At 36.6% G+C, this 19,074-nt stretch overlaps 1 protein-coding gene across 6 annotated transcripts in view; it reads left to right on the top strand.

Moving 5' to 3' along the window:
- Positions 1–19,074, top strand: part of FTO (FTO alpha-ketoglutarate dependent dioxygenase) — a 404,110-nt gene that overhangs the window by 153,556 nt on the left and 231,480 nt on the right. For all 6 annotated transcript variants that reach the window (XM_024925915.4, XM_063598008.1, XM_024925916.4 and 3 more), the window contains exon 5: positions 14,877–14,956. In XM_024925915.4, coding sequence (XP_024781683.1) covers positions 14,877–14,956 — 80 coding nt within the window. The remainder of the gene's footprint in view (positions 1–14,876; positions 14,957–19,074) is intronic.

Genomic DNA, 19,074 nt, shown 5'->3' on the forward strand with positions numbered 1-19,074 from the left:
CCAGGATAGTCTCGATCTCTTGACCTCATGATCCGCCCACCTCGGCCTCCCAGAGTGGTGGGATTACAGGCATGAGCCACCTTGCCTGGCCGATTTTTGCTTTCTAAATAAGCAAAAAGATCTTTAATCCACTTTAGCCAGGGCTACCTTTCTCCTTTATTCTTCCGAGTTGTAACTCTTCCCAGGAGACTGCAGAGTATAGCGAGTTGGGGAAAAGGAAAGATGAGAAGGGAGAGAGGTTAGATTGACAGAAAAAAAGATGAGAAGGGAGAGAGGGTAGATTGACAGAAAAGATAATTAAATGGTTTTCTCCATTTTCCCCTTTGTATGTGCAGACCCCATGACTTCTGCCCACAGTTCCACTAAACTGTGAAGACCAGAATCTCTCAAAGTTAATGAATGAAACAGAAGAAGCCACTTCAACCTCCAATTTCTGTTTCTATGTCTTCTGACCTCCTTCTTTACACATCCTATCTCATATCCAATTTTCCATTAGCAATTAAGAAAGATAGCTATGGTTTCTGGCTAATACCTGGGGAGAGAAAAAGGATGTTCTCTCCAAATATGTGGTAAGTTTCTAGTATGTGCAAGGTTCTACATGCCGTGTGTAGTATAAAAATATATATCACTATATATCATATCAATGATATATATATTTCATTATATGATTTATATATCATATAAATATATATCACTATATATTAAATATATTTTAATGATATTTATATTTATATATATATCATATATAACTCATAAAACTCAATAGCAGGTTAACAAGTAACCTGACCTAAAAACGAGCAAAGGACTTGAATGGACATTTCTGAAAAGAAGACATATGAATGCTCAACATGTATATGAAAATGTGCTCAACATCTAATCATCAGTGAAATCTAAATCAAAACCACAATGAGATATTACTTCACACTTGTTAGAATAACTATTATACAATAGACAATAGATAACAAGTGTTGATGAGGATGTGGAGAGAAGGGAACCCTTGTACACCATTGGTGGGAGTGTAAATTGGAACAGCCATTGTGGAAAACTGCATGGAGGTTTCTCAAACAGTTAAAAATAGAACTTTCATATGACCCAGCGATTCTACTTTGGTATACATATCCAAAGGAAATGAAATCAGTATCTCAAAGAGATATCTTCATTCCCATGTTCATTGCTGCATTATTCACAAAAGCCATGATTTAGAAACAACCTAAATATCTGTTAACAGATGGATGAATAAAGAAAATGCAGAAGGTATATCTATATCTATATCTACACACACATACCCACACATATCCACACATAATGAAATATTACTCAGTCTTAAAAAAGAAGGAAATTGTGTCATGTGTGACAGTGTGGAATATGTTATGCTAAGTGAAATAAGCAAGGCACAGAAAGACAAATACCACATGATCTTACTTATATGTGGAATCTAACAATGTTATACTCATAAATGCACAGAGTTGAATGTGGTTTCCAAGGGTTTGAGGGATGTTGGGTAGATGTTGGTCAAAAGGTACCAAGTTTTGTTTATGCAGAATGAATAAGCTCTAGAGACCTAATGTACAGCATAGTAACTGTATTAGTCTGTTACATTGCTGTGAAGAAATACCTGAGACTGGGTAATTTATAAAGAAGTTTCATTGGTTCACAGTTCCCGAGGCTGTTCAGGAAGTAGGATGCTGGCATCTGCTTGGCTTCTAGGGAGGCCTCATAAAATTATGTTGGAAAGCAAAAAGGGGGAGCCAGCCCTTCACATGCCCAGAGCAGGAGGAAGAGAGAGTGAGGGGGGATGTGCCACACACTTTTAAACCACCTGATCTTGTGAGAACTCACTGTCATGAGAACAGCACTGAGAGGATGGTGCTAAACCATTCATGAGAAACCGCCATGATCCAGTCACCTCCCACCAGAACTCATCTCCAACACTGGGGATTACAGTATGACATCAGATTTTGTGGGGACACAGATCCAAACAGTATCAGTAATTATATTTATTAATACTATATTACATATGTGAAATTAGCTAAGAGAGTAGATCTTAAATGTTTTTAACACACACACACACACACGGTTACTGTGAGGTCATGGGTATATTAATTAGATTGGTTTTAGAAGTCATTTCACAATGTACATGTATATTAAAACATTACATTTTACATTGTAGATATATAAAATGTTTGTCAATTATACTTCAGTAAAGTTCAGAAAATGTTTTAAATCACAAAATAATCTTCTACTTTGGTTATTCAAGTTTTTTGATATTATATATATTGCTACAGTGAACATCTTTGTACATATATCTTTATTTCCATAGGAAAAATTGCTAGAAGTTGAATGCCTTGGTGAGGTATTATGGTGTGGACATTTACACAGTACATACTCTGTTGTCAGACTGTTACTTAGAGAGATTTTCATTTTCATTCCTACCTGCCATGTATGTATGTGTGATCATCAGTTACTTCCACCAACCTCCTTTCAAATATTTTTGCCGATTTGATGGGTGAAAATATGCTATTATTTTAAATGTCATTTATTTATTCATGAGGTTGAACACTTTGTATTTTTCTTGGCCATTCTTCTTTCTGTTATTCATTGGCTGATCGTATTTTGCTCATTTTTCTGTTGAGGTGTTAGTGTTTTTCTTAACATTTACTTTATCCCTTCTGCCTTTAACTTTATTGCTTTAACCCTTCTGCCCACTTCCCAGATATTTTCTTATACCCAATTTTCAATTTTGTATTTAGATTTTTAATATTTATTTTAGGTGAAACATCTTTCCATTTAAGTCTTAATCGCAATAGTTGCATTAAATTAAATAACAATATTTGAAATTATTTAACTGCGTTTATGCTTACTGCTAGCCTTTTTGTACTGTGATTTAAAAAAAAATTCTTGATTGTTCTCTTGGTCAGCCAAAATGTAGTTTCTAATAATATTTATGAAGACTAATGGCAGGGGAGTGGTCGTGGCATATTCTTTGAGTCTTTGCATTATGGAAGAGTGACTTCCTATCCTTTCACTTGTGAATATCTCCTTGATTGGCTATAGGATTCTTAAGTATCAAACTTCCCCCTTAAAACTCTGTAGAGGCTGGGTGCAGTGGCTCATCCCTGTAATCCCAGCACTTTGGGAGGTTGAGGTGGGCAGGTCAGGAGGTCAGGAGTTCAAGACCAGCCTGGCCAACACAGCAAAACATCATCTACTAAAAATACAACAATTAGCCAGGTGTGATGGCACATGCCTGTAATCCCAGCTCCTCAGGAGGCTGAGGCAGGAGAATCACTTGAACCCAGCAGGCAGAGGTTGCAGTGAGCTGAGATTGTGCCACTGCACTCCAGCCTGGGCGATTAGTGAGACTTCGTCTCAAAAAACAAACAAACAAACAAAAAACTCACCAACAACAGCTCTATAGATATCGTTCTGTGACCTCTGATATTTGATGTTGGGAGATGTCTGAGGCGATCTACATTATGGTTTCATTTTGGTAAGCTGTATTTTCTGTTTGGACATTTGTAGTATTTTATATTTAATTTTTTAACAGAATATGTTTATGTCCTTGCTCAACCATTTTATAGTGCAGACTCTGGTCTTTTCACAACCTTGGAAAACATTCTTCTAGTGTTTCTTTGATTATTCTTATATCTTTCTGTATCTTACTTTTTTTTTTTTTTTTTCAAGATGGAGTCTCTCTGTCACCTAGGCTGGAGTACATTGGTGTGATCTCGGCTCACTGCAACCTCTGCCTCCCAGGTTCAAGCAATTCTCCTGCCTCAGCCTCCCGAGTAGTTGGGATTACAGGCGCCTGCCACCACACCCAGCTAATTTTTTTTTGTATTTTTAGTAGAGACAGCGTTTCACCTTGTTGGCAGGGCTGATCTTGTACTCCTGACTGGCCTTAAGTAATCCATCTGCCTTGGGCTCCCAAAGTGCTGGGATTACCGGTGTGAGCCACCATGCCCAGCCTGTATTTTACTTCCATTCTGTGATTCCTGTTAAGTACATTTTGATCTCCAGGATCTGTTCCTCATGTCTTAGGTTTTCCATCACTCATTTCTTATATTTTCCCTGAGTTATAGGAGAATCTCTTGAGTTCACTCATCCAGCTCAGTAATTTGGTTTTTCTGCAGCATGCTTTCTGCTGTTCACTCCATCTATTGCCATGTTAAATGAAGAAATGCTATTAAAAAAATCAGTTGCAAGTGGTTTTTTCTGATCTCATACTGTTTCAGCTTCATGTCTGCTTACCTTATTTTCACAGATGCAGTGCCTTCTTGAATCAAGTGTCTTCTTGAAAAACTGAGAATTTTCTAAAATTTTATCATGTCAGTTCGAGTAAACTTTTTTCAGAAAAGACAGTTTTGATCAAAGTGCCTCCATTCCTTTGAACTGTAGTAATTTTGCATATTTCTGGCAATTACTCCTTACCTCTTTATCCTCATAGAAAGTAGACTAGTACTGGCTGATAGGCAAGTAGCTGAGATTGGTTCTGTGAGAGATTAGTATGGATTCCTGGCCAAATCCTTTACTTGAAGGTGGAAGAAGATGTGTCCTTACACAGCCATGTAGAGATTTTATAAATTGGAGTGTGCTTAAGAACTTGTTTTTGTCTTTATGTGGATGTTTGCAGTATGAGCAAACCATGGTAGGTTTTGGCCCACTCCTATCATTGCTGGTTGCTCCAGTTCCTTGTTTCTGCAATGCCTGGTACTCAGAGTCATGGCTTATAACAGCAGCACATCCTGGGGTCTGTGAGTATCACAGGTTATGTGCTCAGAATTATTGCTACAGTGAGTATCACAGGTTGTGTGCATAGAATGCTTGCTACAGAGGCAAGAGCCTTGCTCTCTGAGTGCCCTGCAAGCTTCTCTTGCCCTCCTGCTCTTTGCTTTCTGAGTTAAGAGGTGAGCATTTTGCTCAGGATTTGATTGGTATATTTATCAGGCTCGCTGCTCTTTTGGAGAGACAATCACGTGTCAGCCTTCTTTGCCCTTCTTTAATCTAATTCCACCTATACTATATTCAGCACAATCATTTGCACTTCTGGCATATTGAGCACCTTTCTCTAATATATAGTGCCAAAAGAGGTTTTGATCCATTTTTATGTTCCATTGATTGTCTCATTGAGAATCTAGGAATGGGACAGGGCCTGTGTCTATACTGGCATCTTGCCAGGAACCTTCCCCTCCCCCTTTCATTGGCTATCAAATTCTGAAAATGTTTTCAGCCATGGATGGCCCACATCTAGGAAAAACAAGGTCATAAATATTAAGATTGAGAGATGAGAATGGACAGGTAAGTAAGAATGAAAAGCTTCGGTGATTGTTTGAAGCTGGGAAGACTGGATTTCAGTATTGGGCTTATTTACCCCAAGAGTGCCTTTAGCAAAAGTCATGATTGTTTCTCTAAGAAATTTGGGTGAAATGGCCCTGGTAACGTACGTGACAGCAAACCCAAGGAAGTAAGGGCTGGGGTAAATTTAGGGTGACCAACTGTCCTTTTCGAAAAGTCTGTGGGCAAGGGGATCTCAGGATGCAGGACTTTCAGTATTAAAACCAGGAAAGTCTTGAACATGAATTGGTTACCCTAGCATAAATTATAGCATTGCTTCTGTGGTCTTTTATATATGAAATGAGATTTCATGCTACAGTGAATGTCCAGAGCTCTCTTCTCCACTGCCAGGGCACGCAGCATTCAGCCAGCAAAGAGTGAGAGCGTCTTTTCTTTTTGTGTGTGTGTTGTCACATCATCTACAAACTCTTACTCCAGTTGGATACAGTGTCAGTCAAGTTTCAGCTGTATTCTGAGATAGCTATGGTAAATAGACATTCTTTAATTTATTTTTTCTAAAAATTATTAGGCATAATCTTTTAAAGCTGGGAGGGTCTTAAGTATATCCTTTGAGATGCACAATCCATGAAGCTTGAGTCGCTTTTATAGATGGAGTTTTCGATAAATTAGAAGCTCTTAAATGAAAATTACAAGTTTCTTTTTTTAAAGTCATAAAGGATTAGATACAGTTGGAAGCAATTTCAAAAGAATTGTTTGATTAGAGAGTTGCCAAGGATTTAAATGAAGGTGGAGGCCTCAAAGTATACCTTCTAGTGTTGTGTTTGCCATTTGGCCTGAGTCACTAAGTGACTCAGTGTTCCCCTCAGTGGAACAAAAGCACTTAACAAACCTACTCATTAAGGTGGTGATTTTTCCCCTAATTATGTCTGTGGGTCCCCGTATTAATAGCATAGGAGTAATAAGGCTTTTATTTGGGTAGATGAGACTGGCATTTATGTATTTCCTAGACATTGTCCCAGTCTTTTATGGGAATTTATCCTGGGAAGCCCCCTTCAAACTCCACTTTTTATTATTTTGCTTGACTCTGAAACCTCCTTTAGGCAACATAGTCAGGATCAACCAAAACTGCTCAGGAGTGTCCTCAGAGATGGGAAACGGGAAGAGAGAATGGCCACTTAGCCTTCCTCATTAGGCCTTAAAGCCACACTTCTGCTTTTTATCCTCTATATTGTTGTGTTTATATTTGGATTTAAAACTCCAAATGTATGACTGATGTTTTCATCCTCACCTCTAATTGCATTTTGTAGTTATTATTTTGCAATGTCCTAAGGTTTTGTGACTTACTCACCTTCAGTCAGTTGTTGCTGTGAAAACCCCAAGAGTTGTTCTTGAGTTTATTTTTTCCTGACTTGACTCATCCAATTCATTAGCATGTCCTATTGTCTTTTCCTAGAACATTCTGAATCTGTTGTCTGCTTATCGTCTCCTCCCCTGTCTCTGTAGTTCAAGTCACTGTTAACTCCTGCATGACTTACTGCAACAGCTTCCTGACTGGCCTTCTGCTGCCATTCTTGTTTCCCCTTTAGTTCTTCCTCTTTCCTATGAAGCTGCCAGTCAGATTAGATTATTGATTCTTTTGAATTTGCTACACAGACAATAATATAATCTGTGAACAAAAATACTCTAATTGTTTCCTTCTCTATCTGTATACCTTTTGTTTTCTTTTCCTGTCTTACTGTGTCAGCCAGGTCTTCCAATATGATACTGAAAAGAAATGTTGAGAGGAGACATCCTTGTCTTTTTCTTACTCTGAGCAGAAAAGTTTCTAGTTTCACACTGCTAAGTATATTTGCTGCAGGTTTCCTTACACATTCTTTATATGTTGAGGAAGTTCTTCTCTATTTCTAGTTTACTGAGAATTTTTTATCATGAATGGGTATCACATTTTGTCAAATGTTTTTCTGTACCTATTGGTATGATCATATTTTTTTTCTTTGTAGCTTGTTGGTGTGATAGATTATATTAGTTGATTTTTGAATGTTGAATCAGTTTTTTATACCTGTGATAAATCTCACTTGGTCGTGGTGTAATTCTTTTTATACATTGTTACATTCAATTTGCTAATATTTTGATGTGGATTTTTGCATCTATGCTTATGAGAGAATACTGGTCTTTAGTTTTCCTTTTTGTAAGGTCTGTCTGGGCAATGCTGGCCGCAAAGAATGAGTTTGGAAGTATTCCCTGTGTTACCTTCTAGTAAAGAATGTTAAGAATTAGTATAATTTCTTCCTTAAATGTTTGGTAGAACTCAACAGTGAACATATTTGGGCCTGGCGCTTTGGAAACATGTTAATTATTGATTCAATTTCTTTAATAGAGATAGGCCTATTCATATTATTCATTTCTTCTTGTAAGAGTTTTGGCAGATTTTATTTCTCAAGGAATTGGTTCATTTTTTATAGGTTTTCAGATTTTTGGGTAAATAACTATTGATATCATTTTAAAATTATCCTTTTAATGTCCATGGGATCTGTAGTGATGTCATCTCTTTCATTTCTGACATTAGTAATATGTTTCTTGTCTCTTTTTTCTTAGTCTGCCTAGAGGTTTATCAATTTTATTGATCTTTTAAAAGAACCAACTTTTGCTTTCATTAAGTTTCTTTATTAGTTTTCTGTTTTTTATCTCATCGAGGTGCATTAACTTTTATTGTTTCTTTTCTTCTGCTTTGGATTAATTTGTTCTTTTTCTTTAATTTCACAAAGTAGAAGCTTAGCTTATTGATTTTAGATCTTTCTTCTTCTAATATAAGCAGAATGCTATATTAATGCTATACATTTGTGGCATTTAATGCTATAAATTCTCCTCTAAGCAGTGCTAATGTTGCTTCCAACAAATTTTGGTAAGTTGTGTTTTCACTTTCATTTAGTTCATTTTTTTAAAGATTTTTTTGACCCACAGATTATTAGAAGTATATTGTTCTATCTCCGAGTATTTGGGAATTTTCCAACTATCTTTCTGTTATTATTTTCTAGTTTAATTCCATTCTGGTCTGAGGTCAAATATTTTTTAAAAAAATGTTTCAGACAAATAAAAATTCAGGGAATTTGTTGCTAGTAGACTTGTATTGCAAGAAATTTGTCAGAAGAAAAATGATATAGATCAGAAACTCAGATCTACATAAAGAAAGGAAGAGATTTTGAGATGGAATAAGTGAAGGTAAAATAAAAACCATTATTTTTCTTACCCTTAATTAATAGAAGAGATAACAATTTATTCACAATAATAACAGCAATGTATTCAATTATGTACGCCACATATGTGTGTGTGTGTGTGTGTGTGTACCTATGTATGCTTATTTGTAAGTGAAAGTAATGATAACATTCTCTTAAATTTGGTAATATGTGTTTTATCGCCCAGAATGTGGTCTATTTTGGGGAATTCTCCATGTGAGCTTGATACTAGTGTGTATTCTGCTGTTGTTGAATGAAATAGTCTATGTATGTCAGTTATATTCAATTGACTGATGGTATTGTTCAGTTCAACTATGTCCTTAATGATTTTCTGCCTGCTGTATCTGTCCTTTTCTGATAGAGGGATGTTGACATCTCCAGTTATAGTAGTGGATTTGTCTGTTTTTCCTTGCAGTTCTATCAGTTTTTGCCTTATACATTTTGATGCTCTACTATTAGGTGCATACTGTTATATCTTCTGGGAGAATTTACCACTTTATCATTATGTACTACCCCTTTTTCTCTGTGATAATTTATTTTTGCTCTGAAATCTGCTCTGTCTGAAATTAATATAGGCACTCCAGCTTTCTTTAGATTAATGTTAGCATAGTATATCTGTCTTCTTTGTTTCTTTAAGTTTAATCTGTATGTTTCTTTATATTTGAATTGAGTTTCTTATAGACAGCATATGCCTTGTTTTTTATCCATTCTGATAATCTCTTGTTTTTTAATGTGTGTATTTAGACCACGGGCATTTAAAGCGATTATTGATACACTTGGATTAATATCTACCATATTTGTTAATGTTTTCTATATTTTGTCTTGTTTTTTCCCGTTTTTGTCTTCCACTCTTTTTCTGCTTTTATAGTTTTGAGTATTCCATGATTTCATTTCATCTCCTTTCTTAGCATATCAATTACATATGTATTTTTTTACTTTTTAAGTAGTGACCTAGAGGTTGCAGTATACATTTACAGCTGTTCCAAGTCCACTTTCAAATAACACTATACTGTTACACAGTGCAAGTACAGTAAAATAAAATATTCCTAATTTTTTCTCTCATCTCTTATACTCATTGCTATCATTAATTTCACTTACAAATAAGCATAGATAGGCACACATACATATATATATATGTGGCATACATAATTGAATACATTGTTGTTATTATTGTGAATAAATTGTTATCTCTTCTATCAATTAAGGGTAAGAAAAATAATGGTTTTTATTTTACCTTCACTTATTCCTTCTCAAAGTCTCTTCCTTTCTTTATGCAGATCTGAGTTTCTGATCTATATCATTTTTCTTCTGACAAATTTCTTGCAATACAAGTCTACTAGCAACAAATTCCCTGAATTTTTATTTGTCTGAAACATTTTTTTAAAAAATCCTTTCTTTCTTTCTTTTTGTTTTTTTGAGACAGAGTTTCACTCTGTCCCCCAGGCTGGAGTGCAGTGGCGTGATCTTGGCTCACTGTAACCTCCGCCTCCCGGGTTCAAGCGATTTTCCTGCTTCAGCTTCCCAAGTAGCTGGGATTACAGGTGTGCGCCACTGTGCCCACCTGATTTTTGTATTTTTAGTATAGACAGGGTTTTACCATGTTGGTCAGGCTGGTCTTGAACTACTGACCTCAAGCGATTCACCTGCCTTGGTCTCCCAAAGTGCTTGGATTACAGACATGAGCCACCACACCTGGTCTGTTTCTCCTTTACTTTTAAAGGGTCGTTTTGTAGGATCCACAATTCTAGGTTGCTGTTTTTTTTTCCTCTCAACACCTTAAGTATTTCACTTCACTTTTGTATTGCTTGCCTCGTTTCTGAGGAAACGTCAGATAGCTTTTTTTTTGCTCCGTTATAGATAAGCTGTTTTTTCCTTCTGGCTTTTTCAATATTCTTTATCTTTGACTTTCTGCAGTTTGAATATAATATGCCTAAGTGTAGGTTTTTTTCCTGAGCTTCCCGAGTCTCTAGTTTGGTGTCTAACATTAATTTAAGAATATTCTTAGTTATTATTGCTTCTAATTTTCTTCTGTTCCTTTCCCTCTTTCTTCGCCTTTTGTTATTCCATTATACATATATTACACCTATTGCAGTTGTCCCATAGTTCTGGTTTTTTTTTTTTTCAGTCTTTTTTCTCTTTGCTTTTCAGTTTTGGAAGTTTCTCTTAATATATCCTCATGCTCAGAGATCTTTCATCTGCCTTGCCCAGTTCTCTAATGAGCCCATTAAAGGCATTCTTCATTTGTGTTACAGTGTTATTGATTTCCAGCATTTTGTTTTTGATTCTTTCTTAGAATTTCCATCCCTCTGCTTACGTTCCCCATCAGTTCTTGCATGTCGTCTACGTTGTCCTTTAGAGTCCTTAGAATAGTAATCATAGTTTCAAAAACATTTCTGATAATTAATTTCTGCCATTTCTGACTCTGGGTCTGATTTTTGCTCAGTTTTTTCAAATTGTGTTTTTTTGCCATTTAGAAGGCCTTGTACTTTTTTCTTGATAGGCAGATGGGATGCACTGGATAAGAGGAACTGCAGTAATAATGTGGTGGTAAGGTATGTTGGGAGGGGAAGCATTCTATAATCTTATGGTTAAGCCTCAGTCTTTTAGTGAGTTTATGCCTGTGAATTGTGAACCTCACAAGTGCTTCTCATTTTCTTTTTTCTCATTCTTAGTTCCAATAGGATGGCTAGCAGGGGCTAGGAGTTCTAGGTGGCATTGAAGTATGTTCATGCCACTACACTCCAGCCTGGATGACAAGTGAGACCCTGTCTCCTGAGTAAATAAATAAATAAATAAATAAATAAAGTCGCTATTTTTTCCCTTCCTTCTGCCAGAAGCATGAGAAGATGTTTTTGGATCTTCACTGTGAGAACCTGTTAGAGCTTTTGGAGATAAAACTCACGAAAGTGTGGGAGTTCCCTAAGACTGAGCTCCCCTGGACTTTTTAACTCTCAGTCCCGTCTACGTTGAATCTCCAGCAATTCAGTAGTTACAGTTATGGTTTTTCTACCCTGGAACTGGTTCCCATGTGTGTTTCTGCTTCTTGTTTTTTACTCTGATAAATTGTCATTCTCTGTTTTCAGTCTGTCTCTCTCTCCAGAGTGAGGAATGACAAAATTACATCTCATTGAAAGCCACTGCTCTTGGTTTTATAATATCTTTACATCTTTGACTTACCACAATGTAACTTTGAATGTTGTACCACTTTTCCTTCCATCCTCTTTTGTGCTTTTTCATGTGTTTTACGTCTGCATATGTTATAAACCTCAGAATACATTGTTATTATTTTGGATTTAAACAGGCATTTATTCTTTCATGATATTTATTACTTATGTTACTTTTTATTCCTTTGAGCAGATCTAAATTCCTTCTGACATTATTTTTCTTTTGCCTGTAGAATTTCATAACTATTCTTATAGTGTAAATCTACTGAATATAAATTGTTTCATTTTCTTTCTGAAAAGTCTTTATTTCACTTTTATTTTGGAAAGGGTGTTCACTATGTATAGAATAGTAGATTGACAGTTTTTTCCTTTAGTATTTTGTCACCAGTTGTCTTCTGAGTTTTATAACTTCTGATGAGAAGTCTGCTGTCATTCTAATCTTTGTCCCTCTGTATTTAATGTCTCTTTTTCTGACTGCCTTTAACCTTTCCACTTTATTACTGATTTTAAGACATTTCATTATGACATGCTTTAGTTTAGTCTTATATCTTTTTTTGCTTAGAATTCATTGAGCTTATTGATCTCTGGGTTTATAGTTTTCATGAAATTTGGTGAATTTTGGCCATTGTTTCTATAAAAATGTGTATGTTTTTGTCACTCTTTCTTCCCTAGAATTCAAATTAAATTTTCATTAAACGGCTTAATATTGTCCTGGCTGTCACTCATGCCCTTTCATATTTTTGTAGTCTTTTTTGTTTAGGCACTTTATTTTGCATAGTTTTTATTTTTCATGTGTTCTAGTTCACTGATCTTTTCTTCTGCAGTTTGTAAATTGCTGTTCATCTCACTTAGTGTGAGTTTTGTTTCAGATACTGCATGTTTAACCTTTAGAAGCTTCACTTATATATATATGAAAGGGCAGATATGTACATTTAGAAGAAAAGAGAGATGTGACTACCTCGCATATTTTGTGTGTGTGTATGTATCTTTCATTTCTCTGTTACTTTTTGAATGGATGTTGGGTATTGCACATCGTATTTGTTGGGTGCCTGATTTTGTTATATACTTTTACATACTTTTGGCTTTTGCTCTAATGAATAATCAAATTACTAAGAAGTTGGATCCTTTTTTTTTTAAATTTTGAGATGGAGTTTCACTCTCGTTTCCCAGGCTGCAGTGCAATGGCGCAATCTCGGCTTACTGCAACCTCTGCCTCCTGTGTTCAAGCAATTCTCCTGCCTCAGCCTCCTGAGTAGCTGGGATTACAAGCACCTGCCACCATGCCCAGTGAATTCTTGTATTTTTAGTAGAGACAGGGTTTCACCATGTTGGCCAGGCTGGTCTCGAACTCCTGACCTCAGGTAATCCACCCACTTCGGCCTCCCAAAGTACTGAGATTACAGGCATGAGCCACTGTGCCTGGCCAGAAGTTGGATCCTTTTGAGGCTTAGTTTTAAGCCTTGCTAGGTGGGACTAGAGCAGCCTTTAACCTAGAACTCATTTAGCCCTACTTCTGCAGTGATGCTTTCCTAAGGATTTTCTAGTATCTCATGTAGTGGGAGCCATTTTGGCTGCTGGGATCATAAAATACTCCTGGCTGTGTGTGAAATCTGAAATTGGTTCCACCTGCTGCATTCTGGTGCTTCTTTTTTTGGCCCTTGGGAAATTTTTATTCATACATGCACAGGTCAGTGCTCTTCCAAATACTTGAGGGAACCTTTCTGCAGTCTGTTTGCTGTCTCTCTGTATAGCTGTTTCTGTTCCAGCATTCTGCCTTTCGAGGCCCTGTGGCCTTGGCCTCCCTATACTCCAGTCTTTGTCTTCTCAACTTGGCAAGAAAGAAACAGAGACTCTGGGTTTTGACTTCCTCTTCTCTATTCTGTGGCATTGAAACTGTTTCCATGGAGTAAGTTAGGGCAATTGTAGGCGTCTCTCACCTATTTTGTTTCTCTTCTCCATGGGATTATATCTTGCTGAAACCTTTGATTCATATTTTTGGCTTGTTTTGTAGTTGTTTAAGACAGAAGGGCAAATCTTGTCACTGTTACTTCACAATATTCATAAGCAGAAATCCTGTCTTAATATCTTGCATTTCTTTTCTATGTTTAGAGATGATATTGTAGGTTGTTTTTGCTGATACATAAGGAGCCTGGTGGCATTTGCCTCTTGGTTTAAGTCATTATCTTTTTTGGTATCTTGATAAAAATCTTGTGTTGCCTGTATAGGATGCCATTGCTGGAAACATTACAACTCTCTTTTTTTGTAATAGAGGAAGTCATGTCCTGAGCAGAGGTTGTATAGATTTTGCCTGACTTGTGGTATCATTTCTTAGGATATGCAACAACTTGGTCATTGGTTTTTCTCCCACTGCTTGTGGTTTTAGGAATATTCTTCAACTGATGAATTCACTACCTACTTCATTCTTGGGTTGTGAATCCCTACACTTGAGTTCTGTTCTAAGAGCCAAACATGCAACATGCTGAGTTGGTTGGTTTATTGCCTGGAAAATTGTTAGGGCAAAATTGATACTTTGATTATGGAGGGAAAGAGGCAGATTTTTCAGATGAAAGGTGTGCAACTCCAAATTCTGGTTTATTCTAAAGATAAGGGTAGAAGTAGATGTGTCATGAGAAAGTGAAAGAAGCTCAATTCATATATAGTGAATTTTATAGTGGGTGGGCATAATAGGACCACAAATAAGTAGAGTGACCCTATATCTCATTTGCTGAGGACAGTCCTGGTTTATACTTGTTGTTCTGGAATAATTGTTAATAGCATCCCCTTTCACTCTTCAAAGTGTCATACTTTGTATGATAGAATATATACATATTTAATTATATACGTATGATTATATATATCTACTTACATATACTTGCATATGTATAAGTATATATAAGTATATCATATTTATTGTATACTTATATTTATATTATTATACTTGTTATATATCTACATATATAATGTCTACTTATAAGTAGATACACGTATAATGGAATATATATATATGTAGAGTCACCTACTTATAAGGGATTGATTAAAGAATACGAGGTAAGTATTGATTCCTTGGTTATTGTTATTTCTTGGAAGATAGATTTACTGTTTACTTTGTGTTTTAGTTAAATAATATATAGTATATACTGACTAATAAATATGGTTTTATACATTTCTGGTGTTTTTCCTGTAGATGATCTCAATGCCACCCACCAACACTGTGTTTTGGCCGGTTCACAACCTCGGTTTAGTTCCACCCACCGAGTGGCAGAGGTAAGTGTAAATAAAAATGTGATTCACACCTAATTGGATGTGACAGAAGTGGTTGAATGAGCAATTTACTATAGAGCTTTGGAAGAGTATTTGATGGGAAAATTGCTTCCATGTAACTTGACTTTCTTCTCTGTTTACTTGCTTTTTGAGCTTTGGATTGTGTTGGATACAGTTTTAGAAAGCATATTCATGCCATGGGATAAGTGTATTTTGCTTCTTGGGGTTATGTTTCTTGGAGAAGGAAAATGCCGTTGACAAGTGTTTATAGTTAGAGGTTTATTTAGAGGGTTGTATCTGTCAAGGTCAAGGGCAGGAGATGACCAGAGGAATTGGGGCAGATTTTTGTGCTTGTGCATGTGTTAGCTGTGGCTGGGTTCAGATGTTGAGAATTTTCATTTCCCTTAACTTTTTGGTCAGACTTCTGGGCATGTGAATGTAAATTAAAGAGAAAGTTACAGGGTTGCCAAGGAGTTTCTGAGCTCCACAGTTGTGTTCATAACCCAGACTTTCTTGCTAAATTCTGCCGCCACTTGCAATGGCCCATGGTTAGCTGTTCAGACTAGTTCAGAATGGAAAACTAAGAAATGAGAAAAACTCATATTAGTCATGTTGGGGTCCCATGTACTCAGTTAAGAGGGGTTCCAGAGAGCAAGGCATGAAAGGGATTACAAGTGACCTTCTACCTAAGCTTGCTATCTGTGCTTTGCTTTATAGCTTGACCTTTCATGGAACTACAGGGGACAAGTGTGAGAAAATTGGGCGGAAGTGGTACAACAAAGTGAGAGGTACAGGTGCAAGGTCTTCCAGTGGCAGTACTGCGTGAGTCTATATGGCAGTGTTGTGTCTTTTGGTCATTAAGTAGCTTTACCAGTGGACCGATCATATTGCTGTGTGGCAGAAAGAGAATGAATGAGTATTTAAACCAAGATGCCAGCAAGCCCATCCAGCACCTCTTTCTTCCTTTCTCCCTTTTCTTCTCTTTTCCATTCACTCATTCGTTTAAATATTTGGGTGCCTGTTATGTGTCCAAAACTGTAGGCCTGGGAGATAGAGCCGTCAACATGCCCATGATGCCCACCACTTTTGTGAACTTTAGTTGGGGGGACAAATTTTAAACAAATAAACACAGAAATAATTGTCTTAGAGACCTAAAAGGAGTTCTGTTAGAAAAGAGGGAAGGGAGGGAGGAAGGCAGGTAAGGACGAACAGAGGAAGAAAAAAAGGGAGGGAGGGAGGAAGGAAGAGAGGGAGGGAGGGAGGGAGGAGCAAGTATTTACAGAGCATCTAATATGTGCCTTGTATTATACACAAGGATTTCATTTCCCCAGTTATAGGCATCTGTCTTTCTAGCTATAACCCTCCTAAGAATCCCTTTCTTGTGGATCACTTGAGTATATGGCTACTTAAGTGCGCCCTTCTACGTCTTTCCTAATCTAATCCAGAAGAGTGGACAGTCTCATTAGTGCTGGGTTCAAAGGGCTGTACAAAATGATAAATAAAAAGCTTGGGAAATATGTTCATGGGGATAAGAATCGTACCTAATCATAGTGTTCTTATGAGGATTAAATTAGTTAATACATGTAAGTCTTTTTAGAACAGTGACTGGTATACATTCAAAGAAGTTTGCCACTACTATTATTAAATTACTTCTACTGCTACTACTGTCTTTTCATTTTATTCTGTTGAAAAACTAACAGGAGATGGGAACAACTAAAGCTCACTCTGTGGGAGGTTATTCTGTCTTCATTTGTACACTACAGTGTACATAATAAAGCAAGAGAGATTAAATCATCAGCAAGTTTTGATTGTAGGAATTACTATTCAGAAGGGATTTCAGTTTGTTCTTTCTTCAAACTTTTATTGAACTTTATAGTGTTCAAGGTATTCTTGTAGGGACTTGTGAACAGGAATGGTTATATTCAGTGTCTTCAAGATGCTTATGGTCTAAAGAGTATGTACAGTGCAGAATAGAATGTAGCAGATAGCCCGGCTAAATTTTGTATTTTTAATGGAGATGGGGCTTTGCCATATTGGCCAGGCTGGTCTTGAACTCCTGACCTCAGTCGATCCACCCACCTCGGCCTCCCAAAGTGCTGGGATTACAGGCGTGAGCCAATGCTCCCGGCCTAGATTTTAGTTTTTGATAATTGTGTCAGTATATTCTTGGGATTCAATACAGAATGTCTTTTTAAAGAAATTTACATTTTATGAATAATTATATTTTGAATAGGTAGTTAATGCAGATGGTTCAAAATTAAAAAAAATACCTAAGGGTATACAGTTAAAGTCTCTTTCTCCTCAGGCCAACCAGCCCCTCATCCCCAGAGGCAACCAATGTTTAAAGGTTCTTGTTACTCTTTTGGTGATATTTAATATATAAGTAAAAATGTATGTAACTTCAAAAATATTTTTAAATATAAATGGTAGCCTACTATATATATGGTTCTGTAGTTTTGTTTCAGTAAACTTTGGTAATAATTACTCATCAATATATAGCACTTATTGAGGAGTAGGTAATGGCTTTTTAGATATGACATCAAAAGCATAAACAACTAAAGAAAAAAACAGATAAATTGGCCTTCATCAAAGTTAAAAACTTTTGTACTTCAAAGGGTACCATAAAGAAAGTGTAGAGGACCCATGGAATGGGAGAAAATATCTGCAAATCATATATCTCATAAAGCACTTGTGTCTCAAATATTCCAAGAATTCTTAGAACTCAATAATTCAAAAGAGAAATGATCCAATTTAAAATGGCAAAGGAATCGAATTAACATGTCACAGGCTGGGTGCAGTGGCTCATGCCTGTAATCCCAGCACTTTAGGAGGTCAAGGTGAGTGGATCACATGAGGCCAGGAGTTCAAGACCAGCCTGGCCAACATGGTAAAACCCCGTCTTTACTAAAAATTCAAAAATTAGCCAGGTGTGGTGCCACATGCCTGTAATCCCAGCTATTCAGCAGGCTGAGGCAGGAGAATCACTTAAACCTGGGAGGTGGAGGTTGCAGTGAGGCGAGATTGCACCACTGAACTCCAGCCTGGGCAATAGGGCAAGACTCTGTCTTCACACACACACAAAAAGAAGGTATACAAATGGCCAATAGACAAATGAAAAATGCTGAACGTCATTAGTCACTAGGGAAATACAAATCAAAACCATGATGGGATAACATTTCACACTCACTAGGATAGCTAGAATAAAAAAGACAGTGACAAGTGTTGGTGAGGACATGCAGGAAGTGGCACTTGCGTGCACTGCCAGAGGGAATGGACAGTGGTGCAGCCACTTTGGGAAACAGTCTGGCACATCTTCAGAAGGTTAAATCCAAAGGTACCCTATGACACAGCAATTCCATGCCTAGGTAGTTTCCCAAGAGTGATGGAAACTTCTACAGGAATGTTCATAATCACCAAAAAGTGGAAACAACCCAAAGGTTCATCACTTAATGAATGGATAAATAAAACGTGGGATATCCATACAGTTGAATATTATTGGGCATTGAAATGGAATACAGTAATGATGCATGCTACAACATGAATAACTCTTGAAAACATATGAAATGGAAGCAACCAGTCACAAAAGATACATATTATATAATTCATTTATATGAAGTGTCTAGAATAGGTCTCTCTATGGACATAGAAAGTAGATTAGTGGTTGCCTAGGGTTGGAAATGTTGGTGGAAATCAGTTGGGGTTGGGGGTGACTGCTAAATGGCACAGGGTTTCTTTTGGGGGTGATGAAAATGCTCTAAAATTAATTGTAGTGATATTTGTATAACTCTGTGACTATACGAAACAACATTGCATTATATGCTTTAAATGCTTGGATTTTATGACATGTGAATTATAGCTCAATAAAGCTGTTACCAAAAAAAAAAAAACCTATCTCAAACTAGGCCTGATTATAGATTATTTAAATAAAACAAAACACTATACATCCAGAAAAAAATTATTCCACATCCCACCCCTCTCTCTTTTTGTTTTCTGCAACCATACTTCATTAAACTAGTTTTCCTATTGTTAAGAAATTTAGGTTGTTTCTAATCTTGCATGAAAATGCAATTAATAACCTATGTAGCTCACTCCATACTTGGGAAAGTAAAGGTGCAAGTAGG

This window comes from Pan paniscus, chromosome 18, assembly GCF_029289425.2.
Source record: "Pan paniscus chromosome 18, NHGRI_mPanPan1-v2.0_pri, whole genome shotgun sequence".
NCBI classification, from domain to species: domain Eukaryota; kingdom Metazoa; phylum Chordata; class Mammalia; order Primates; family Hominidae; genus Pan; species Pan paniscus.